At 53.0% G+C, this 24,581-nt stretch overlaps 1 protein-coding gene and 1 long non-coding RNA gene across 7 annotated transcripts in view; both read left to right on the top strand.

The window, feature by feature from the left end:
* The window catches only part of GPSM1 (G protein signaling modulator 1), a 52,208-nt gene that overhangs the window by 15,512 nt on the left and 12,115 nt on the right, over positions 1–24,581 (top strand). For 4 of the 6 annotated variants that reach the window (XM_415415.8, XM_015279800.4, XM_040649419.1 and 1 more), the window contains exons 3-11: positions 100–235; positions 533–675; positions 1,546–1,669; positions 2,500–2,615; positions 2,854–3,009; positions 4,136–4,244; positions 6,843–6,969; positions 17,029–17,099; positions 19,433–19,612. In XM_415415.8, coding sequence (XP_415415.4) covers positions 100–235; positions 533–675; positions 1,546–1,669; positions 2,500–2,615; positions 2,854–3,009; positions 4,136–4,244; positions 6,843–6,969; positions 17,029–17,099; positions 19,433–19,612 — 1,162 coding nt within the window. The remainder of the gene's footprint in view (positions 1–99; positions 236–532; positions 676–1,545; positions 1,670–2,499; positions 2,616–2,853; positions 3,010–4,135; positions 4,245–6,842; positions 6,970–17,028; positions 17,100–19,432; positions 19,613–24,581) is intronic. The other 2 variants (XM_040649421.1, XM_040649420.1) reach the window with 1 other exon arrangement.
* LOC121107112 lies at positions 7,009–7,790 on the top strand. The gene is made up of 2 exons (XR_005840585.1): positions 7,009–7,250; positions 7,328–7,790. It is a non-coding gene; the product is annotated as an uncharacterized LOC121107112 (long non-coding RNA).

Below are 24,581 nucleotides of genomic sequence, written 5' to 3'. Positions count from 1 at the left end.
CAACTTTGCTTGCTATAACTTGAATTTTGCCTCCAACAGCTGGTGAATAAATGCCTGCCAGCTCTTTAATACCTTTCCCTTCTTTGGATCACCTTGTAGGACCATTGGGGACCGCATTGGAGAAGCCAAGGCAAGCGGCAACCTTGGGAATACATTGAAAATACTTGGGCAGTTTGATGAAGCTGTCGTTTGTTGCCAGAGACACCTGGACATTTCTCAGGAGCAAGGAGACAAGGTAACTGCTTCATGGCATCCAGCAGGAAACGCTTCCTATCCTGAAAATTAATCCACCTCCCAGCCCCAGCAAATGATGACTTGGAGGAGGTGGGCCCTGGTAGGAGCTGGGATGTCAGACTCTCCCTTCTGACTGCATCTGATGCTGCTGATAGGAAAAGCTGGCATGGCAGTGAGGGTGGTAAAGGAGAATGTGGGCTCCCTGCCTTTGGCTGAGCATCTCTGCCCAGCAATTGAAAGAATCATGTTGGGATGGGGAGAGTAATGCCTTGCTGCACCTTGCTCTTCTTCCTTTTAGATAGGTGAAGCCAGAGCACTCTATAACATAGGAAACGTTTACCATGCGAAGGGAAAGCATTTATCTTGGAACATGGCCCAAGACCCGGGCTACCTGCCTCAAGAAGTCAAGGAGACGCTACAGAAAGCTTCAGAATACTATGAGTAAGTATTCAAGTGTGGCCACCCCTTTGTGCTGCATGGAACTGGCATCAGTCACTGATAAAATGCTGTTACAAGTAGGAATGTTCCTCCAACTGTGAGGGGCCAAGGTGTGCTAATGAATTCATCTCAAGGAAGGCAAGGGAAGGACTGCATACTTTTATAGAGTTTGAGCTAAAACTTTTCCTACTGCTGCCTCAATAGAAGCCTTTGCAGATTGACTTTGCATGCACTGATGTTAACAGTGTGCTCTGGGAGGAGGAGAGCTCCTGCAGCCCCTGCTGCTCTCTGCTGGCCTTGGTGGGAATGGATCCCTGTGCACCCCTTGCTGTGGTCACAGAGCTGCTTCTGCCAAAGGATGAGGCTTTTCCCTTGAAGCCGTGTTTCCCCTTTAAGGGATCTGTAGTTCATCCTGCTTTAACACCCTTCCCTTTCTTAAACAGTTGTAAGGTTCACTCTGATGTCCAGCACAGGAAGCTTATTGCCTGACTTGCTTTTAGGCCAATGGTTTTCTCCTACTACCTCAGCTTTGTTTCAATAACACGGTTGTTTTTTTAAATAGCCTTTTTATATGAAGAGAACACCAAGATCGTGCATTGGTCTCCTCATATCTGAGGATGTGTCAGTGCTGATGTATGGCTTGCTAGCCTTTCCCCAGCGAGTGATGCACGTTGCACAGGCAGTGCTCAGATCCGTGCCAGCTGGGAGCTGTGTGTGTGCTGGGAAGAGCCATAACATGGGAATATGGATCTTCCCTTATCTCCAGGTTCATTTCTGCCTTGCTGAGGGTAATATCTCTTCCCTGATGCTCGTAGCAACCCTTGCACCGCAGGGTGGCTGTGGGAGGACAAAGATTGCTCTGCTTCCTTGCAGGAGGAACCTGTCCCTGGTGAAGGAGCTGGGGGACAGAGCTGCACAGGGCCGTGCTTATGGCAACCTTGGCAACACGCAGTACCTGCTTGGCAACTTCAGCGAGGCCATCGCCTTCCACAAGGAGGTGGGAAAGCACGTGGGGATCTTCCTGGGGGCTGCGAGGGCCAATAGGGAGCAGACCTTTTTGCTCAGCTCTGGAGGGGCACAGACCCCCATGTGTGTGTCAGTCCCTGCCCTGATGTGCTGTGCTGCCTTCCTGCTTTCCTCATCAGCACCTGACGAGCAGTGCGAGGGAAGGGTGCTGTTGGCTTGGAAACCAAAGGAGATTTCTAAGGGCAATTTGCAGCTGGGCCTGGGAAGGGCTTTTCTGTGCTTAACTTGTGCCAGTCTAAATTTTAATAAATGCGAGCCGTGAATTTAATTAAGCTGCTGAAAGAGCTGCTGATCAGGAATAACTGTTGTTTGTAGAGCACAGCTACTTTCTGTAAAGCTTTTCGGAGGGGTGAGACCAAACAGTCCCTGCCCCAATTCAAATGCAATTCAGTTTCTTGTTGAGAGCTGACGCTGTTTCTTTCAAAGCAGAGGGTGCAGAGCATATCGTGCAGTCAGACCCTGCCATGGCTGCTCTGGTTTTGTTTGAGGAGGTGCTGGGGGTGGCAGTGCTGCGAGAGAAGGTGTTTGAAAGGGACAGGACAACTGTGCAGCCCCTTCTGAAGCCAAACAGGGCAGGCTGGGGGGGTTTGCAGGAGGATGTGTCTCTGCTCCATGTCCCTCCTGATGCTGAGCTGCAAAAGACGAAGAGTTCCTGCTGCATCCAGCCCTGACGTGTAAATGCACGCTGCATTTCTGGATGTGAACCCTTGCAAAACAGGAAGCTTATCTCCCAGCAAAGTTGCTGTGTAACAGAAGCCTGGCAGTGCCTGCCTGTACTCCATTAATCTGTGTCTGCTGCAGCGCCTGGCTATCGCTAAGGAGTTTGGGGACAAAGCAGCCGAGAGGAGAGCATACAGCAACCTGGGCAATGCACACATCTTCCTTGGGAGATTTGACATCTCTGCTGAATACTACAAGTAAGTGCCAGGAGTTGAGGCAGACTTGGGGCAGATGTTCCCTGCAGAACCTCAGGGGATTCATGGGTCTGTGGGGAGGTGATGGGACCTGGTGGCCAACTGCTCGTGTGATGCTTGGCAGTGGTGAGCGATGCCACCGCCTCCCAGCTCCACTGCCATGTACACCAAAGCTATGACTGTCCTGTTGCCCTGGGGAGCTGCCCTGCAATGACCAGCTCTCTTATCTCCATCTGTCCAGGAAGACACTCCAGCTCTCCAGACAACTCAAAGACCAAGCAGTAGAAGCCCAGGCTTGCTACAGTCTTGGAAACACATACACACTGCTTCAAGACTATGAGAAAGCAATTGAATACCATCTAAAACACCTGGTGATAGCACAGGAGCTGGGAGACAGGTAAGGGAATGCCTCCAGGGGTGGCTTCTCTGTTCTTGGGCTGTTCTCTGAGTGCTGTGCTGTCTCTGTTATCTATCACTGTGCACTGCTGGAGATGAAGAATAGCAATGTGTGATACTGAGGGTCTTCAGCAGTCTCTCAGGAAGTGGTCTTTGGTCCTATCATTGGTCAGGGGGGTAAAAGTGATGTGAATGAGACCTTTATCATCCCACTGAAACCCAGAGGTCGTGTCCTTATGGCTGCGCCTTCTTGTTCGGCATCACTTCCAGCAGCCCTGGGAAGCTGGGCGTCCTCCACTAGATGGAGCAGAGACACACAGATGGGAGCACCTTGGCGCTGTCAGGGCAATATCTGCACGGGGAAGATCTAATCCCACCCAAGGGTGAATCATGCTGTGGGGGTGCAGCCTTGTGGGCTCCCGCATTTCTGGGAACACGCCCCGTGAGCAGAAGGCATTGAACTGGGTGACAAGAAAAACGTTTAAATGCTGATCAACCCGCCCCAACCCCTGAGGAGGGAGTTGCAGTCACGCTGAACCTCCCCCCGCGCCCCCATGTGCTTTTTTTATCCCTTCACCCCCCACATCTGCACGTTGGCAGAGCTGAGCAGGCTGTGCTGAGCAGCTGGGCTGTGTGTGCTGGTGCAAGCAGGTGCTGGAAACACACCTGTGTGCTGGGTCAGGGCTGCCCAGTGACATGCTGGTATCCAGCAGGGGGACGTTGCATCCCTGTGGTGTGGGAAAACCACTTGCTGGATGACAGCCGTCCTCTTGATGCCTTTTGTGCCCCTAGAGAGGAATCCATGCAGCGCAGAGCAGATGGGAGCTCTCACTTCTGCTCTGATGGATGCTCGCGTGTGACGTCAAACTGTTCTGGGTCCTTGCTACACCACCTAGCTTTTGGCTGCTATGGGTACAGCCCCATTTCTGAAACTATTGCTTGTCCCCTCACCTCACTGCCTTTAGTGTAAGGGATTAAGCTGCACAGTGTGCATTTTTTTTAGGAGGGTACTCTGAGGGTGAAAGCAGAGCTGGCTCAAGGTGCCCCTGAGGAGGCTGTGAAAGGGCTGCTGTGCTGGGCTGGGCTCTGCCCAGGATTTCTGTGGTCAGCAGCTTCCTGTCTTGCAGGGTGGGAGAGGGAAGGGCCTGCTGGAGTCTCGGAAATGCCTACGTCTCCCTGGGGAGCCATGAACAAGCTTTGCACTTTGCAAGGAAGCATCTCGAAATCTCCCAAGAGGTAAGAGAAGCTGGCTAAGGTCAGAGGGAACCAGTCCTCCCTGGTGAGAGGAAGACATTTTCTTTCCTATCTGAACCGATTTTTGGTTTAGCTCTTCTCTAGCTATGGCTGCTCTGTAAATTGCCTGCCTATCTACTGCTTCGGTGCTGTCCTGCAGGGCTTGGCTGGCAAATATCCTTGTCATGGGAAGCTCCCAGGCTTCTGCCTTGTTAGTGCTGGTACATCTGCTGCACCTTGCTCTCACCTGATCCTCCTGTGTGAGGAAGGACCTGAGGAGCAGCTCTCCAGCCTGCTGGCCGGGGTACTGTGCACCCAGCGTGCTGGTAGGACCCCTCTCTCCTGAGCAGCAAGCTGTGAGATCCTGACTGCCAGGCACCTTGTGGTTGCAGCTCAGGTCTGCTTTCCTAGTGGGCTGCTACCTGGCTAAGCAATGCCAGCATCCCTCCAGAGGCTGCAGCAGGTGAGGGGTTCCAGCTCTGCGTGGTGAACTCGAGCGTTATGCAGATATGACTGGTTGCTAATGCTGGATGAGTGCAGCCTGGTGCTAACCCTGCCCCAGTGCCATACAGTGGGGCTCTGTGCACGCAGCTGATTTCCACAGAAGTGCTTGCCTGGCTGCAGCTTTCCTGGTACAAAAACAGAAGGTGTTTGCAGGAGCCTTTCCTGCACAGGCTCAGATGCACAAGAAGGCATTGTTTGCTTTCCAGTGTGTTATGTGGAAGTCAGCTGTGGCCTCTTTAGTGTTCCCCAGGTGAAGAAATTGACCTTTAGGAGCACTAATTGAAATTGCTGTGTGTAAGTGCTCTGTGTGCTCTCCTGTCTATGAGATTGGCTGAACGGTGGGGTGATAGGACTGACATACCAACCTAATGAAGTACTTAATTATACTTATCAGACCTGCAGAAGAAATACCGTTCTTTGGCCCTGAACATCTGAGGACAAATGAGCTTTTCCAGCTCCAGCCTGCCGGGACAGGCAGTGGGGGGGGCTGTGTGCACCACGGAGGGTGGTGGGAGGGAGGAGAGGGGTCCTGGGCAGGCAGGAGGGGCTGATGGCTCTCGTCCTGATGTGATGGCTGCATGGCAGGTGGCAATAACCCCCGCACAGCTTTAATTACAGAGTAGTGCAGAGGCCATGTCTGTTTGTGGGGAGGCCTGCGTTAGCTTCTGGCAGCCAGAGGAGCTCTTGTAAAGCTGATTAATTTAGCCTTGGGAACCAAGTTAGCTGCTTGTGCTGCTGTGGTGAGGATCAGCGCTTTGCCTGTAGAAAAACTTATTCAGGTTAAACCTCTGCCCACTAATATTTGAAACTCATTTCCTGTCGCCGTTTTTCCCCCTCCTGCCCTGACACACATCTGATGGTGACATTTGAACCCAAGGGAAGTCTGTGCTGAATAACCACACGGGAAGCTGCTGCAAGGTGATCCGAGGGTGTGTGGGATTCCTTCTGAAGGGAAGGAAGAAAGATGCTGTCTGGAAGTCCTGGAGGCTGTCCCAGCTCTCAGGTGCTGCTCAGCAGTGCCTTCCTCACACCTGTGTGAGATGGGGGTGCTGGGGGGAGCAAAGACAGCTGAGCTGAGGGCAGAGAGCCTCTGCTATGGCATGTGGGACAGCTGCCCTGACCGTTATCCTGACAGTGATGGGGCCCTGGAGAGGATTTGGAGTGAGTGGAAATTGGGGAAGTACTTAATAGAGCATCAAGGACTGTGTGACCTAACCAGGACGTGGTAATTTCTCTGGAGATGAAGTCAACAGCAAATCTCTTGTAATTGGCAGGGGATTTATGCCTGATGATAAGCTGTTTGATCTGCCTCCCTTTACTGGTGCTCAGGGCTTTGTCATAAATAATGTGAGGATTTATGGCTCTGTTCTTAGGACGATTCACGCTGCGGTCTATCTCAGAGGACCACAAAAGAGCTGTTGCAAGGCATTTAATGGGAGCTCAGGCTTCTCCAAGGCTTCAGCCAAGGGCTCTCTGTAACAAAGGCGGCTGTTTCTCTAAAGATTAGCAGCTGCTTCTGAGTGACCTCTCTGTGCTGGCTGCTGATGCACAGCGCAGTCGTTTTCATGCCTGGTTAACCTTTGAGGCACGCTCAGCTGCCTGTCCTGTGTGTCTGTGTATTAAGTAGCACGAGCCACTGGTAAGATCAATTCCTGAATAGGCAACATCAGCTCCTTCGTGCTGCTGAGAGATGGGAGTTTTGATTGTCTCCATTTCAGTACTAAGCCAGGAGTAGAATGGAAATCTCAGTTTTCCCTCCATCCATCCCAGCAGGTGAAAAATGCCCAGTCAGTTCAGAAGGGCACGAGCAGCACAGCACTGTGAATGCTTCCATGTCCTGGAGCTCTGCGTGGGTTGGATCCTTCCTGGATTCACATCCACAGGGCTCTGAGCGGAGGGGTCCTGTAACATCCCAGGGGACACTCCAGTCCCTGAGTGGCTGGTGTTGAAAAGTTGGCTGGGATGGTGCCCCAGGATGCCTCCAATCTTCTGGATGGCCGTGTTTGCTGTGCTGTGGGTCTGGCCAGCCTTCTGCTTGAGGCTGCTGGCTTACAGCACGCTGCCTTGTAACCAATGCCTCGTTGGTTTCACCCACAGATCGGGGACCGGACCGGAGAGCTGACGGCACAGGTGAACATGGCCCAGCTCAGGGCAGCCCTCGGCTTGGGCCCTGGTGATGAGGAGGTGGGCATGGCTCGTCCTTACTCTGGCTATGAGGCACAAGGTGAGCGCCTGGGCCACGTGAGGTGTGGGATGGTGCATGGGGAGCCGGGGATGTGTGTGTGACATAAGGGGGAATATGAATAGCAGAAAAGAGACTGCGGTATGGTTGCAGGAAGAGGAGAGTGAAGGGCATGTTGTTTCTCAGCAGAACCATTCGTTATGACATATGGTTGTTGTGAAATCCTTGCTCTGACCAAGGCCCATGGGCAGCACCTTATTCCCCAGTCCTGCTCTGTGCTTGCCATAAGGACAGGGAAGGATCCACCTCAAAGAGTGCACAGAGTGAGCTAACGGAATTAATCTGCATTGGGAATGAACTTCCACACGCCAAGCAGCAAACCAGCTTTTGTCTCTTGTAGAGCTCTGCAGCGCCCTTTTAGCTGATGTGACTGATAGAACAAGCTTTCAGAAGGTGACTGGCAGGGATTTTTGGCTGCTGTCATCCTGATTAGCACCCAAGGAATCAGACTACAGCAGGAGCTGAAGGCAGGCTGTGAGCATTGGTATGCTGGGCGCTGCTCCCACCTGCGGGGATGCTGAAGCTGGAAGCTCCAAGGCTTGGTGATGGCACACAAAATGGTTCTATTCACTGCTCTGGGCCGTCCTGCCCCTGCTGCCCAGTGTGGATGAGTTCTCACTGCCAGCCTGACATGTCCCCAGCTTGGGGACCATCTGTCTGTCCTGCAGCTGCTGCCATAGGTGTCTGGGGGTGCCTGGCATGGAAGCTGGTTGTTCTGTAACTGTGGACAGGTTTATTAATTCAGACAGATGAAGTCGCATCCTGGGAGGCGCAGGCTGATTAAATATGACCTTGTTAGTGCAGATGCTTTCTGAGACTGTGTGTTCTTTTTCCTGGTGGGAGAGCTGGCTGAGGGAAGGTGATGGGATGCTGCCTGCAAGTGTTTGCTCTGTGTATTGATCTTGAAGGTGTAGCTGCTATGTCAGTGCTAAAGCTTTTCCTTGGAAATAGAGCTGGGAGGGAGGGAGCCAGTGTGCTCTGCCATCCTCCAGCAGAGCAAGGCTGGAGTCAGAGGTGGGGACAGCTGCATGCTCCAGCCCAGGTGAGCTTCAGGTTGGCTCCTGAGCAGTCTCTGCCTTTTAATGTTGCGGTGAGGAGAGCCTGCTTTTTCTTCTTCCCTTCACGTTATTTTCACAGCTTAAGGATATAACATGACTGCATACTCATAAGGATGCTAAGTTGGCTGGGTAGGGTGGGCATGCTGTAAAGTGCACAAGTTCAATCAAACAGGTAGGGTGAAGTTTCAGAGCAAATCTCAGTTTTGGAGAAATCCGTGCAGCTGAGAAGCCCTGAGACAAACCATTGGGCTGCCACGTCCATCATGGGCTGCTTGCTTCCAAGCCTTGGGTCTGCCCTTCACGGGGGGTGGGGGGGGGGGGGTGGGGGGGGGGGGGGGGGGAAGGAGTGTTTGGTGTTTTCCTCTGCTGTTCTGGCTCCTTTTGCTGAGCTTTTTTGTGACTTAATTAATGTTCTGAGAGCAATCGGAGGTCAGAAGACAAAGCTGGAGGCTTTGGCTTGGAGGGAAGTGGGACAGTGCTACAAAAGTCTTGTGAAAGCATCGACCTTGTGGAGAAACACAAACAGGCAGAGCTTAAAGCAACAAGCAGAGAGAAGCCGTGGAGCAGCTAAAACATGAGGCAAACAAACGGGCTGTGTCTGCGTCTCCAAATGCCAAATACGTGGCCCTGAGAAGTGCTCTTGCCCTCTTTCACACACTGCAAGTAAAGAATTGAGTACTGATAGGATTTTGCTGTTGCCGAGAAGGGAACTTGCTGTGTCTGTGAGGGATTTGTGTTGGAGAGGCCGAGGTCAGTGTGAAGAGTGAGAAGTGCTGCCTGGTGCTGGGAGGTGCCCTTTGGAGTTGGCCGTCTGCTCTGCCCCATACACTGCTGCTCTGTAGGGCATGAGCTGTGCCCGGTGAACCCGGAGCACTCCACCCAACCCTTCCCTCGAGCATCCTGCTGGCAGTGCTACCAGGGCTAGCTCATATCCCCTGTGTGCATGGCATTGAGCACGACCTGGCAGAGTTCCTTGGCAGCTCCCTGCTCTGGAGGCTGGCGCCTGCTGGCTGCAGGGAGAGGACTTGCTGCTGCAGAAGGGGTGAGAGCAGCCCTGGCCAGGCAGTGAGTGCAGGAGGGTTCTCAGTGCTGCTGCGAAGGGAAAACCAACTCTGGACCATTTTTTCCTCCATGCTCAGCAGTGTATCAGCATCAGCTGTCATCCGATGGCAGCAGCAGTGCTAGGAGACACTGAGCAACACCTCTGCTGGCAGCTGGTGTGGGTGGGAGGATGCGGGTGTTCCAGGAGGTGTTGGCATGTAGCTGCTTTCAGAGTTCCTGGCATGGCTTCTGTGCTGTATGCAGCTGCTGCTGCCGTCCGGCTGTGCTCGGTGAGCTCTGAGGGCAGGGAAGGGCCTAGCTGTGAGCCCGGCTTCCCCTGCTCTGCACATCCTCTGCTGAAAGAAAGGGTGGGCACAAGGCTGCTGTGCTGGGTTGCCCTTGGGTTTCAGGAGCCTCTGTGCTGGGCTCTGCTCATTCCTGCCTGACGAGCTTCAGGTGGTGTAGAGATGGCAGCCTGGGCAGGCACAGACCATCTCCTTCCTGGGCAGTGACCAATCTGTGTGGCTTTGAATGTGAGTCTTTTTATCCTCAGTGCAATTTTGAGCTGCTTCACAGGAATCTTTGAACCCTCAAATACATTGGGGATAGGGGAAAAAAAAAAATCTGCTTTTATGTTTCCCCAGTCTGTTTGTTTGCTTGCTTGCTTTAAATATCTTTGAAGTACTTAAGAAGCATTTAGGGCTGCTGAGATGGGTTGGTCAGCCCAGCTTTGTGCTGATGCAGAGCAGGAAGGAGGCAGCGCTGCTCTCCTGTGCCTCAGGCTGGGATACTGTGCCACAGCCTTCCCTCTATGTGCCTCAGCCCTGTTGTCAGGCACTGTGCGGGGGGGACAGCCAGCTGTGGCCCTCTGAGGCAGAATGCAGGGTGGCCTGGAAGGTGTTTTTCTGTGCTCAGACAGCTAGCTGCTCTGGGGAGCCTTAGCTGGTGAGTTCAGGTTTGTGCTTGGTCTGCTCCAGGGTGTGGATGCTCACTCCCACCAAGGCAGCTGCAGGAAGGTGGGCAGAGGGCTCTGAGTGCTGCAGTCATCCTCAGGGGGGGATGTTTAAGGGAGAAGGGACAACAGGAGTGCTGCCTGAACAGCAGGGATGGGGGCTCTTAGATGGAGACTTAGGACATCTGAAGGATGCATTATCTTTGTGATGACTCTTTTCTAATTTCTCTGAGTAACCTCTGCTGTTGCAGCTGCTAAATCACTCCAGCAGCGCTGATGGGGGGTGATGAACCTCTGAGTCATTTGGAATTGAATCGGGTTATTTAGCACTCAACTCAGACCATCCCAGCATTAGCTTTGTGGGGTTTATAAAAAACCATTCTTCCCAAAGTCTGAGTAGTATTCAGTTCTCTCTTTTGCTTTGTACATGAGCCTCCTTCCCAGTGTCGGTGTTCAGTGCAGCTTTGGTGTTAAGTTCGGTGCTCAGACTTCTCAGCTCAGAGCAGAGGAAATGCTTCAGGGCTGGAGGAAAGGATGTTGTGCTAATGGAACTCAGGTGCTTGTTTCATCTTGGTGCCAGGGGAGGCAGGGAAGGAGGAGCAGGGAAGGAGCCTGTTCTTGAATCCTTTGGCAGAAGAGGCACAACGTGGCCTTTGGCAAAGCCATCCCTTAAATGAAGGGACCTCTTGTTGTGGGAGAGCGGCTTCATGGAAGTGGTCAGCTCAGTTCAGCAGCCCAGATGGGAGCTGGGAGCCTGACGTCCCCTCCGGCTGCTGCTCCAGCCCTGCTGTGCCTGCTTCCAGCAGCACGGTTCCCCAGGCAGTTCTCTTTGGTGGCCAGCACACAGGAAATAGCTATGGTTGTGAGAACTTTGTCCAACAGTGCAGTGCTACCTTTAGGATCCAGATACCCCTGTTTGGTTCTACTTGCAGCGTGGCAGGCAAGTCCTTCCTCACCCAACTGGAATTACTTCTCATCTTCAAAGGTCTTTGCATGCTTGCCTGTGGTCTGCTTTAGCACTTCACTGGGCAGAGCAAAGCCAGAGCCTCTGGCCCATCAGGCAGCAGAGCTTTGCTTAGCACAGAGACCTGGGAGCTTGTAGGGACCAACCGGAGCTCACACATGTAAATTCCTATGTGACCGAATGTGTCCCAGTAGATAGGAAGCACTGCAGGCTGGTGGCTGATGCATGACAGCAAACAGGAGGGAGGGATGAAGAATATTTCCCCCTTTTCTGTGGGATTTTGTGGCCTTTGATCACTGCATGTCTCCAGTGTGTATCATTCTTTCTCTTGCCCTGTCGGACACAGCTGCTGTAATTGGGCTTGTTTGGCTGCTGGAGGTGTTGCCTGTGTTAATTATTGCCTGTCACTTTCTAGCTCAGACTCGGTTCCTTTCTGATCTCTGCTCGTTCAATGTGAGCTGGTAAAGGAAAACCAGAGGTCATGAGGCTCTGCTACATCCTGGCAGAGAAAGTCTTGCTCATAGAAGAAAACCAGGTGTTCTTGCCAAGCCTATCCTGGCTGGTCTTGAATTGGCCCCAAGGTTACGTGCCTCCTCCCAGCCTGCTCCACTGGGTTCGGTTTATCTGCCAGAAACTCCTCCTGTCCCCACAGTGCTTAATCCATGGAGCCTTGCCTGGGGGAGGCCATGGTTAAACGAGGCCACCTCTGGCACAGCTCCAAGCTTTCCGCAAGCTCCAAGGCTTGTATCTGACTCCGGTAGGTGCTGTGTTGTTAGGTGCACTGTGTATCCCCTCTCCTGCAAATACAAATGCAACGCGTTGTTATTTGGCCTGAATTGCCAATGCTTTCTTTGCAAAAAGCCACGTTCCAGCCTCACTCGGAGGATAAATGCCCACTGTGGATGGCTGTGAGGGGGGAACTGGGCTGGGAGACGTGATCAAGGTGACAGCAATCAGTAAGGGTTTGTAAGGCTGTGAGCTGTAGGATCACCTTATACTTGGAGCCTGCAGCTTTCCTGAGCTATGCTGGCTGTGCCCACCCCGACTGTGCTCTGTGGAGCTCCTGGATGCCACATAGATGTGCAGTGCTGCTGCCATGCAGGGCTTCAGCTGTCAGATGGGATCCTGGAAGATGTAAGATTTGGGTGCCACGTACATAAAATGTCTTCTGCCAAATCAGGGGGGCGAGCATCCTGATTCAAAAGTAGCTTCTTGTTAGTGCCTATTGTGTGTACATATGCATTTTTATGATGGAACCGTTTCCCCTTGGGGGAGGGGGGAGGAAGGGGGAAGCCACTGTAATGCTGTTATTCTGGAGGAGGTTTTTGTAGTGCTCAGGATCTTGTCTGGAGGGTTGCTATTTGCTCAGCTGTGTGCTGGTCTGTGTGCCAATGAATACAGCGCTGCAGAGCAAACACCGGAGCCCAATCTTCCCAGCAGAAGAGGTTTTGTTCCCGTCCTTTGGCTTCCAGCTTTGCTACGGAGGGCTGAGAATGCAGGACCTTGCGTGGGTCCAAAGCATTTCTGAGGAAGTCTAATGTGACAATGTGCTGGAAGTGACCTTCCTGCTGCTCTCCCTTAGCTGTGGGTTGGCTTTGTCCTTTATCTGTCCTTTCTCTTGCAAGCCATACGTGTTCATGGTTTTGTCTGAACCACGGAGCCCTCGTGTAGCTGGTAGGGAGAGAAGGGCTGTTTTAGCCATCCCACCGTGTCTTCAGCCTTAGAAGAGGCCAAAAACGTTGGGATTTTCCTGGTCCTTTCCAATCCAGAAGGTGGGCTGATGAGCAGATGCTCCTTCCCATAGATGGGCACACAAAAGCTCAGTGCCAGCATTTTATGGCTCAGTCATCGTAAATAACTGATACTATTTGCTTTCTCTATTTAGAGGAAAGCATTGTTCTATCCCAGTAACATCAACTGGGAAAACAAATGCCAGCATTTATCATGCAAGTGCTGGCACTAATAGAGGTCAAGTGGATTTATAGTACCAGAACCCATTATGTGTTTGAAGACTAATTAAAGCCCTAAATGAGATGCCTGTTCTGCTGGATGCTTTTTTAATTTTTTTCCTTGCTGCTGTGGTTTTTTTTCCTCCTCTTTCCTCTCTGAAGAGCACTGGCTGGAATAATGGAGCACTGGCTGGAATAGGAGATGTCCAGATTAGATGTCAGCAGTGTAAGATTTGAGATGCTCTGTGCTCACTGAGATTGCTGGATTGTATCTCTGCAGTTGTGGCTGGGGTTTACTGAGCTGCCTTTCTCCCCAGCCGACTGCTTGGCTGCTCTAATTGAATCAGATTTAACAGTATTTGGAGCTGTCTGCCAGAACCAGGGATCTGCAATGCTGGGCTCTGTGCAAATGTGGGAGGGCAACGTTCTGGGCTAGAAGAATGTGCCTGAAGGACAAGTTGGTATCTCAGTTGATTTGAGTGTAGAGAGAAATGACCTTTTCGAGTGCTTATGCTGAGATTTGTGCTCTGTGGGGTAACTGCTGCCCCTGAGATGCCATGGGGTCACATCCCTGAGCTGCTGTGTGTGCTGCTCAGCTGGGAGAGCCAGAGGGAGGGGGGAGCAGTGCTGGCCATTTAACCTTTCCCCAGCAGTCTTCTGTGGAGTTCACTGTCAGCTTTAATTCAGGTACAGCCATCCAGAGGGAGACAGAGTGTTCCAGGCCTGCAAACTGAACTGTCGGTCTCTCTGTGCTTGGGAGCTTGCTTTGTCTATGGAGGAGGCATCTCTCCAGGCTGGAGAGGGGGGAGAGCCTAGGAGTCCTCAAAGCACATGTCAACTTGATGAGAGCTCCTGGCAGGGCTCCCCGAGCTGCTGCTACACATGTTGTGCTCCATCTTGTCAAGGCTGAGATCTCGAGTGCCAGCAGGATACGGGGACTGCCCATGCAGGAACAGAACTGCCCCCTCTTTCTGCCCAGTTTTACACTACTGCAAATCTGCATGGGGTGATCCATGGCTGTTCTGCGATTAAAAACGCTTCCTTGAGTTCTCTGTGGCTACATCCTGCATGATAGCAAGGTACTGGGAGAGAATTCATGCTGTGTGAGTGTCTCCTTGGGAGGAACCCAGCTGGTCCTCCCAGTGCCTCACTGCCCCATGGGGACTGGAACCCCATGCAGTGCTGTGCTGAGCAGGTCCTGTCAGAGGCTTTTGCAGAAGAGGCTGATGTGATCTTTCCTCCATAGAGTGTGATGGTGAAGCCCCAGAAGTCCTGACAAACAGAGCTGCCCTACACCATTCAGCTTGAACAGCACAATGACAGCAAGGGCTGTGCACTGCCCAACTTCTGGCTATGAGGAATGATTGGAAATAAAGCATGCTGTGTCTGTGCCATCACAGGTAGCACGAGGGTGGGGGTCTCTGCATCTCTGCAGAGCATGGATGTGAGAAAGAAGTGTCTGGAGGTGAAGAAATTGGGTTAGTGGCCTTAAGACAGGAAAGTAGGGAGTAGCTGTGAGATGAGGGATGCGAGGGAGCCGGGAGAAGCAAGGATGGTCCCTTTGCTCTCTTTCAGTCAACTTCCCCCAGGGTCCATTGCTCCCTCCCAGGTGGGGAAGGGCTGCTTCCAGTTTTAAAACAGAGGAATGTGGAAACCGTTGGACACCCCAGGAACCAAACTGCAGGAGCAAAAAACAAACGTTGAGGAAAAGAAACCCGACCTCCTTACTGGAGAGTTGGGATCACAGGAGGTTGGGGGGGGGGGGGGGGGGGGGGGAGAATTTAAAAAGCAACAACACCCCCTGAGTGCTGAGAAGGGCAACATCTGAGGAGCTGCAGGAAAACAAGCCATGAATGCAGGCAGTCAGCAGCTGTGCTCAGCTGATGTTCACAAGAAGGTTTCAGCTCGCTCTTATTAGAGACCTCAGCAAACCTTAAAGACAGAGCGAGCATTTAGAAATGCCCCTGAGGTTTTCGGTTACTGTGCAGTTGGCTTGGTAAACATGCCAATAAATACTGGAGGGAGAAGAGAAAAGCTTACAGAGGAACAGACACGGGTTTTCAGCTGCTCAGTCTGCTGCGTCCACCGCTGTCGGTTGGTGCTGGGGAGGAGGAGGCGGACGGGGATGCCTGGATGGCATTGGGGCTGTGGGTACTGCTGGGAGAAGGGACTTTGGAGGAGGTTGGGGCAGCACACGCCATCTGGAGCTGTCTGGGGGACCGTCCTGCCTGGGGACGGAGAGCTGATGGGACCGCTTCCATTGCAGTGCGCATGTGAGTATGGGGCTCTCTCTGCTCCGCTGGAAGATGGGTGTGCGTGGGCTCTGGAGTGATGGGGGGAATGGAACTGGGTGTGTTTGGGGTCCCTCTTGGCCTCGTGGCTGGTTTTGTTTTGTTCTGGAAGCAGATAGCTGAGTTGGGATGCTTGGAGTTGGGTTTGTAGTTCCTCTCTTGGCTCAGCTGAATGTGAGGTCTGTGCTGTAGCTGAGGAACATCAGCACCCAAACAACTGGAAAAGATGAGTTGTTCTGTGTGCCCTAATTGCTGGGGCAATCTGAGTACGTATATTTAATTAACAAAGGAGGAAGGCAGGTTTTCTCAGATCAGAGATTGGTGGTTTCTGGCCGATGGTTTAATGCTATTGTGAATGTACCAAAGCACCTGAGGACAGGGGTGTATAATTAACAGCTCTTCAGGCCATTAGAAGTGACACGTGTTTATCCAATCAGGCACACACTGCCTCTCCAGGGCTCTCCTGGAAGCAGTCATTAGGAGCTGCTGTGACGCACGCTGGCTTCCAGGTGCCCACCTCACCTCTTGGGCATCACCATCAGTCCTACGTGTGCCATCTGGCTTAGCTTACTTTGCTCTCCTGGCAACGTGGGAGGAGACCCCTCCGTCCTGCTGGTGCCCATGGGTGAGGGGGGGGTGTTGTGCATCCCACCGGGGACCTCAGCTTTAGCAAAAATGTGGTAGCTTAGTTAACATAAGCCAAGGGCTGAAATAAAAATGGTAAGGTAGTGAGCTCTGTGTTCTTTACCGAGGGCAGGCGAGGCTGTGGGATAAGCAGTGGTGCTGTTTAGACACTGGTGGGAAACCGAGGGACCCTTGGGCTCAATGAGTTTGCTGTTGCAGGAACTGCTCTCAGCTCGGTGGTTTCCGTTCTCAGGGCTCTGCACGAGGATGGCTTTGAGCTCACATGCTCTCCTCACCCTCGTCCAGGACATCCCCCTGAGCTTTGGACTTGAGGTCCCATGACAACAACTGCCATGTTTCTCTTTCTGCTGTTCTCGGTGTTGCTGATGTGGGGTGTTGCATGGCTCTCAGCTACATCAAACTGTCAGCAAAGACCAGGGATGTGGAGCAGAAGGCAGGAAGGGCAGAAACTTTCCCAGCTGTGTTAAAGGCATCCCAGGGCTGCTCGCTTTGTGCTGGTAGTGAGGGGAGGGCAGCTGGAGGGAGACTTGCAGCTAATGGGAGTCTGAAGAACAGAGGTCTGGTTTGAAGCCCCTCTGTTATCATTAGGGTATTGCATTTGAGTTAATTGTATGAAATATCATGTATCACAAAATGCTTTCAAATTTAACGACTTGTCAAGGGGAAGTTTCCATCTTCTTGATGCTAGGCCCATGAAAGTGTGCTCTTTCACTCAGTTTTCCAGCCCTTGTGACTGTAGAGAAAGGCTCTGAGCTGCGTCCCAGACGCAGTCTTAAAGCTAAAAACATGAAGATAAAGCAACAATCCCATGCGTTGTGTTTTTGTTATGACTTCTCTCAGTGCCAGCCCCCTGACTTCTCATGCTTGAGGTGGGGGCTGTAGCTCTGGGATTGCAGAGCTGAGACCCACGGCCACGGTGCGGCCCCACTGCTGGTTTGTGCAGCTCTGGCTGTTGCTGACTGTGCTGTGATGGCGCTTTGAAAAAGATTCAAAACAACAGAGAAAACACATCTGAATCTCAAGGACAGCGTGCAGCTGCAGCATCCCATCCGTCCGACTTTGCAGCAATGGGAGCTGAGGGGCTGCCCTGCTTCGAACCTATCTGTGACACCTCCTGATGTGAGAGTGCGTTGTTTTGCAGGAGCCAGGCCCAAGAGAGTCCAAAGAAACAGCATGGACAGCTTAGACCTCCTCAAGTTCCCTTCTGAAAAGGTAAGCAAAGCAGCCTGCCTGGCCTCGGGGACTGAATGTGGGTAGCAATCGATGGCTGCTGGCTGAGGGAAGGACACAATTAGTGTCATTGGAGTCAATGGAATTAACCAAAGAGGGTTTCTAGAGAGCTTGGAGGAGAGGCACTTAACAACTGAAAGCTGAAAAAGGCTATTCTGAACTTTTGTTTTTGGAAAAAAGTCCTCTATCAGAGAGGATGAGGGGTGCAGTTTAGCCCCCTTAGTGGCTCATGGCCCATCTCAGCATGTTGTTAACCCAGCAGAGTGCTTTGCTCAGGGCAGGGAGGAAGGAGAGGTCAGAAGTGGGAGCTGTGCCTTGCAGGAGGCAGAGGATTTTGTTTCAAGGGGCTCCGAGGACTCCTCCTGCTCCAATGCACTGCTGGAAATGTCAGATCTGAGCAGAGCAGTGCTCTCCCCCTCTCTCCAGGGTGAAGGCTGCTTCTACTGACAGCTGCAGGCACTGAGCCTTCCCACCTATGGGGCTCATTTACATCCCTCAGCAAATCCTGCTCGGAGTCGCTGGGTCTGCCCGGGGCAGCTGTTGGTTTGCTGTAGGGCTCCATCGAGCTCACCGTGGGGGAGGGCACTGGGTGGGCACTGTGCTCAGCCTTTGGGCTGGACGGATCATCTGGGCATCACGGGGACAGCAGTGCCAGAGGGATGCTCGGTTATGTGTCCCAACCCAGTGGCTGGTTTTGCTGATGTGTGGTTTGCTGCTAACACTGTAACAGCTGAGCCTCCTTCAAGGTGGAGGGGGGGATGGGCTTCAGGAGTCCTCGCAGGAGCAAATGGGAGCTGTGGGTTGGGGCACAGGACCCCGGCGCCCAATGGGCAGTGGCAGTGCTGCTGTGTGCACTGCTATCACCAGCTCTGCTCTTTGTTTTGATCTTTGCTTTCGGCTCCCAGCCATCAGTCCTTGTTTATTCCTCTTTCCAGCAGACTAGAAATCTCTTTATCACACGCTGGCTTTCACCCCGAAGGTGCTTACGTGCTGTAATTGAGTCATCTATCCTTTTGGCGTGAAGGAAGCGGTTTGAAGCCTCTATCCATGGCAGCAAAGCAGCTTCTGTGCTGCCACTTCAGTGCCTGCTTTTCAAGTTGTGGACACCAGCCAGGCTGCAATCGGCTCTATTGATAACATCTAAAGAATCAAAACTCTCCTCACTCATTCTCACTATTCCTGTTTGTACTGTAAGGAGTGGGAAAACTCCTCCTGGCTGCAGCACCCCCGTGCCTGCCCATTGATGTGCTGGGACTTCAGGTCCCTTGGGGAGCTCTGCCTTTCTGGTGTCCATGTCCTGACATGTCATCTCATGGGTCCTTGGGTCACCTCCTGAGCTGTGTGCTCCAGCTCCTTCCAGCTGTGTGCAGTGAGGAGTGAGGGCAGCCTGAGAGTCTCCTTGGTGCTCTATCGGTGATAACAAGGTGGTTTGCAGTGTGGAAACGCCAAAGCACCAAGCAGGTTTAGGTGCCTTTTATAAGAGCCTTTGGAGCTGAGTGCTAAATGCTCCTGTTGGTGTGACTGTATCAGGACCACATCTGCACGACAGCAGTGATGAGGTTGTTGTGATAGCAGGGCAGCCCATAACACGAGGCTTTGACTCAGAAGGGATGGAGCTGCACGCCTTGGAGGAGGGCTGTGAGGATGGGGAAGCCAGCAAGCGGCAGCCGGGAAGCCAAGTGGGGAGCAGCAGTGAGAGGGGATGAGATCCAGGATGCGAGATGCCATGTGTCACCTCCACTCCCCCGTGTGCTACACAGAGGTGATGATCCTGTGTTTTGTGTGGCTATGGGAGCACTGTGCACAGGCATTGAGGAGAGCAGAGGAGGACAGCAGTGATGGAACAGGGGACTGCTTGCAGCCACCTGCTGCAGTTGTTGTGTCACCCTGCAGTCCCCATGCACTGCTGTAACACAGGGCTCGGTGAAGGGGCCGAATGGGGCTCCGGCCATTCATGCTGAGCTGCTGGGGTAGGGCTGACCCTCCTGGTGGAGGCACCTTTCAGCCATCGCTTTCTATGTCTGTAAATAAGGTACCCGTGCCCTTACCCCCATCCCTGCTTTTTGGTTCTTTTTAAGGGGATGCTGCTTCTCTCTCACCTCTCCCTGTGGAGGAGTTGACTACTGTGTGTTGTTTGAGCGATGCTTCCCCTCTGCTCATTAAAATCATTGTCTGTGACGATACACAAAATATATCAGCTCAGTCTGAATGCTGCGTTAACCCCTCGATTCCGTGCGTCTCCTGCGCTCTGAATCTCAGGGCAGCAGGTCTCGAGACAAGCCATTTGTACAATGCCTATTTCTTGCTTTCCCAAGGACCAGAATGGGGACAGCCACCACGTGGGAGACCTGAAGATCTCGGGAAAAGAGTTCTTGTCTTTACCTGCGAGGTCGAAGAAATACAGGGAGCACCACCTGGGTTTGGAGAGGAGGCCCCATGGGCAGTGCGCATCGCCCCTGGATAGCAGCCAAGTCCAAGTGCAAGTGCCACAGCCGGTAGGAAGAAGTGGTTTTCTCCTCTAGTGCTCATCTGGGAGCTTCTTTAGGGATATCATCATTCCTTCTTCCTTTCCAAGCCGGGGTAGGGGTGGTGGTGCGGCTCTTGGGTGGGCAGCGGAGCCTACGTGGGTGTGCTCAGTGTGCAGAGCCTGCTTTAATTGGTCAGTGATTGGGATGAGATGATGGCAAATCCTTGCCTAGGAGCTTCTCTCAGAAAGAAGTAAAGCGTGCATCCAAAAGGGGAGGAGCTGGCCGTGATGTTGGTGATTTATGGGTGTTATGGGCAAGTCCCATGGTTGGTGGTGAGTGGCTCAGGCTCGGGCTGTGCTTGGTTCCCCAAAGCTGATGGGCATCTGAGTCCTGGAAAGATCTTATTGTGCCTTTTTGGATGTCTTTAGTTCAAACAACTGAGCTGTTTGTTGGGCTGCTGTGTTCTGGTTGTGTTGATGCTCGTGCTGCGACACAGGCAAACGCAATGCACCGGGGAGGTTTCCTGCAGCTGTTGGTGGTTTTGGTCTTGGTTTTTTGGAGATGGGAATCACACCCATAAACAATGGCACACTTCTGGGTCCTGGGAGGGGGCTCAGGGATGTTTGGACTTAATGAGAAGCCCTGAGCCCTCAGCTTGCTGCTGCTGGGGGTGTACTGTCACTACAAAGACTCGCTGGTTGCATGGGTGCTCCAAAGTGTTTGGTCTCCTGCTTTGTACTGAGGCTGTAATGCACCACTACAGTTCAGTGTTCACTCCCTTGAATCCAGGTGGAATCAATCCAAGCCAGGAGAGAGACACCTGCTTTTTTTTTCCTTGGTGTTTAAGAAAAGAACACAATACAATGTTTTTATGTTAGGTAGGAAAGGGTCTGAGCTTCAGAGCTTGGCATGAAGCCCGCCTCGTTCCTTGTTCCCATACTGTGGGCTGCAGGTAGAACATGTCCTGATCTGTGCAGCCGTGCACATCCCTTTCTGGCCACGGGCAGTCCTGCTTTTCTGTGCCGTTCTCTGAGGGTTGGAGACAGGATTTGTACACCAATTGTTTCTTTTAGACTTCTCTGAGCTGCCGTCTCATTCCCAGTGGTGTCGGTGGAAATGGTCTAAGAGGAAAAGCATTTCCTGCTGCTCACCGGTGCAAACAGTGGTCGTTGGGAAGGAAAACAAAGCTCATCTGAGCCAGAAAGGAGACAGCAGCACGGGGGGCATCCGAGGGAATACAAAGGCAGAAAAAACCCAGCCTGCTTCTGCCACAAATAGCTTTGTATTTTTAACTCGGACACTCAGCCAGAAAACAAACAAAAGCTGTGCTCCAGCAGGAGCGAGGCAAAGAGTGTTCCTGAAGTGTGTGGTGTGAGCACATGGGGCTCTGTGTGTAGGAAGGGCCCCTGGGATGCTGCCAGCCACCAGCAAGCTGTCACCATACGTGCAGGGGTTTGGTGAATGGCGAGGAGGCAGAAAGGCTCGCCGAGGTGCCCAGGCTTTGCAGTGCCTTAACTCTCCCTGCTGGCTCTGGATTTGTGGGCAGAGTCCCCGAGAGTTTGTTTTTAGTTCAGCCCCCAAGCATTCCTGGGGGGCAAACAGCAGAGAGCGAGCTTGAGGCAGGCAGAGCAGCAGGGAAAAGGAGCAGCTCTCTCCTCACAGACATTAAACATTCCCATTTTGTTCCAGGAGAGAATAGGTCCGGCGCTCACCCGTGCACTTGGCTGGAGGAGAAGGGCAACTGTCTGTCTTATGCTTTGGAGAATGCCCATCTTGGTAACTAACAGACCACAGCCTGCGTCCCATAAAAATAAGTGTGATGTGTTAGACTGGGCTTGTTCTCAGGCAGTAGTGGGAGGTGGAGGTGTGCATAACCCTTTTCCAAAAGGCTTCTGAAATACCCTTGGACATCCAGGAGGTCTGAGTGGGGCTGAGGAAGGGAAGGATGCTGCGTCCATGCATGTGCACAGCCCGAGGCCAGGCTGCAGGGCTGAGTCTGCTGCTGGAGGGTTTCATCCCATGTTGGGTGTTTGGGTTCTGGGCTCTTCGGCGTCTGTGCCATGTGCCCATCCCAGCCCTACAAAAGCTTTGATGTGCAGAGCCCCACTGGGACACAGTCTGTGCCTCAGATCCTGCCCTGCCACACACACAGTGCCCTCCAGGAAGGGCTCTGCTGCCGGGGCAGTGGCAGTGCAGTGTGCTCTGCATTGCTTCAGGTGAAGCCTGTTTGGCTTCCATGCTCCCAGCTGACAGTGATGCCAGCCTGGCTTTGTAGTGCAGCCCAGACCTCCGAACCTTTCAAGTCAACATCTTGCATTTGGCTTTTGCCCCATCGCTCTGTTGGATGGGAGTGTGGGTGGGCTTTGTTGAAAAGCTCTGTTTTCATGTGTGCCTTTTTTTAAAATGAAATGTAGCAAACCCCACCCAAGAGCAAGGAGAGGCTGGAACGGAGCTCAGACCCTTTCTCTTGCTCTCCCTCCTACACAGCTGGCTTTGGTCAGTCTGTCAGACAGCAGTCCCCTCTTATTCCTCATCTTGACAGTGCTCAAAGCAAATAATCTTTAATCCATCAGTTAACAGCGAGTCCTTCATTAGCAGTGTGCCCTGATGGCCGATGTGGGTGTGTGTATGGGATGTCACCATACCTGCACTCAGAAGACACGAGCTCAGAACAAACCTCCCAGGCCCTGAATGGGTCTCTTTAGAAGTCCTGCTCACCCCCCTCCTCCCCACCTGTGGGATGGGGCGCTGCTGCTCCCCTGCCAGCCCCAGGAGCTTACAGAGGCGTGATGATGGCTGTGAAGTTGTTTGAGCTTTAAATGGCAGGAGCTGTGGTGTTGTTATTAGCATCGGTGATGATGATGCTAATTACTGAGCTGCTGGGAAACTCCCCATGGGAGGAGGCAGGGGAAAGTGGAAGGGGAGGCGAGGCACTGGGGATGGAGAGGAGCCTGGCCCCACTGGCGGCACTGCCTGGCCCTGGGAGCAGAGCTCAGCCTGTTGGCAAAGCCGTGGCGATGCTGGGATGGGTGGGAGAAGCCGTGGCCCAGGCTCTGCATAAGGTAGGATATGGGTGGGGGTCCCTCTGTGGGCTCACACCTTTCTATTGGGGGTGGGAGAGTCCTGAGCATAGAGGGGCTTCACTGCTATGGGGAAGCGGTGTGAGGGTCCTGCTTGCCTGTCTGCATTGGTGCTGCTGTGGGATCTGATGGGACACACGGGGCTGTGGGTCTCTGCAGGCTGTGGTGTGGGAGCAGCTGTGGGGTGAGCCACACGTGGTCGTGTTTCCCCTCTGTTGCAGCAGCAGTCTGTGTGTCAGGGCTCAGTCCTCGTGCCCATAGCTGGGCGGCCAGGCCCTAGATTTTCTGCTGGATTTCACTGTGTTTAAAGCAACATCAAAGCAGAGGGTTTTTACAACACGTGAAGCTTGCAGACATTAAAGGCTTGGTCAGAATGTAACCCTTCCCTCCTTGGGGGAGAAGGTCCTGATGCACTGGCTCCCAGAGGGCTGGCAGCAGCTGTGTTTTGTGGAGGGTCGCCCCAAGGAGGGGACTTCTAATGCTTCAGAAGCATCAGGTGAGCACAGGTCGGTGTGGCTGTGTCCTTCTCTCCCCTGTCTGAGAGAGTGACCTCTCTGAGAAGGCAGGAGAGGGCCCAGGGAACAAAGAGTATGTAAAAAATCTGCCTGGGGTCGTGTCCCACTGCTGGGCATGGCTCCTGTGGGCAGCACTGAGCCGAAGGCACTGGGATGTGTGCAGCTATGTGAGCCTGGCTTCAGGGGCTGCCCTGCTTACTGGGCTGCTGGAAAAAAGCACAGGGAGAGGGAAGGAGCACCCCCACCCCCTGCCCTCCTCGGGGATCAGTGCTCCAGTAGTGGTGCTGCTCATCTGGACCCCAATCTCCCCAATGGACTGCATTGGCCCCATGAGCCCTTCCTGGCTCCTAAACTGCCCCGGCCCCTGTGGGGACCATTTATAGTCAATGGCAGAGGAGTTGTGTGCGATGAGGACTTGCAGAGATGGGCTGATGTATTTAGACACAGAACACAGGCACAGCGCTCTGTATCTCCAAACATTCCCCAGGACAACTGTTTTTCTAAGACCTGCTTTCTGCCTGCAGCGGGAAGCGGCCATAAAAGAAAGGGAGAATGCTGTAGGGTGTCAGCCCTGCACCCCTGCAGGCAGAGTGCCAGAGTTCTTCCATGTTGTTGACTCTCTTGCTGTCCTGGTGGGTTGATGGATCGTGGGAGCGATGCTCAGAGCAGGAGCTGTTGGTTGATCCTCTGTATGGCCAACGAGAGCTCAGTCCCTATGCTGTCCATCCAGAGCTTGATGTGGGTGTCCCATGCTTGGCTGCTTGGTGGCTCTCTGTGCGTCTTCCCTCTCCTTTAAGGTGATGTAATGATCTGATTGATGTGTGAAATACCTCCGTGCCAATGCACGCCCTCCTTTATCTCCCAGCCTTTTGTTTAGCTGCGTGGTATAATTATGCCATTATGGCTGGTCAGACTTTCTGGTGTGAATGTGCTCCAAGAGGGCTGGAGCTGGGGAGGGCTGGGTGGCTGCAGTGATGTGTAAGGCTGTTCCTGTGGCACCCTAAGGCCACTGTGCTGATGTCAGTCCTGCTGGAGCCCACCGAGCTGTGTCACCATCAGGCTGTTCCTTCCTGTTTGCTCTGTGGGATGGCCAGCAGCACTTGGTTTGGGTGCAGGGATGTCTGCAGGGCTGGGGCCTGGTGGGCACCGAGAGACTTCCAGGGATGCGGGCTGCTCTGAGAAGCAGCAGCAATCTGGTTGCATCATCTTAAAACATGCGTCCAACCCTTCCGACCACACATCTGCGTGAGGTCCTTTGTTTAGTGCTGGGGCCCTTTTTCTCTTCGGCTCCTTTTGTGGGATGGTTGCACACATGAGCCCAAAGTGCTCTCCTACATCAAGGGCTGCAGCAGGGACAGCAGGGCTGCAGCCGTGTGGGTTTTCCAGCACAGAGTCCTGAGG

The sequence above is a fragment of the Gallus gallus genome, chromosome 17 (genome assembly GCF_016699485.2).
Source record: "Gallus gallus isolate bGalGal1 chromosome 17, bGalGal1.mat.broiler.GRCg7b, whole genome shotgun sequence".
In the NCBI taxonomy this organism is placed as follows: domain Eukaryota; kingdom Metazoa; phylum Chordata; class Aves; order Galliformes; family Phasianidae; genus Gallus; species Gallus gallus.
Note: the sequence above shows the minus strand (reverse complement) of the source record. Positions and strands in the feature narration are given on the sequence as shown.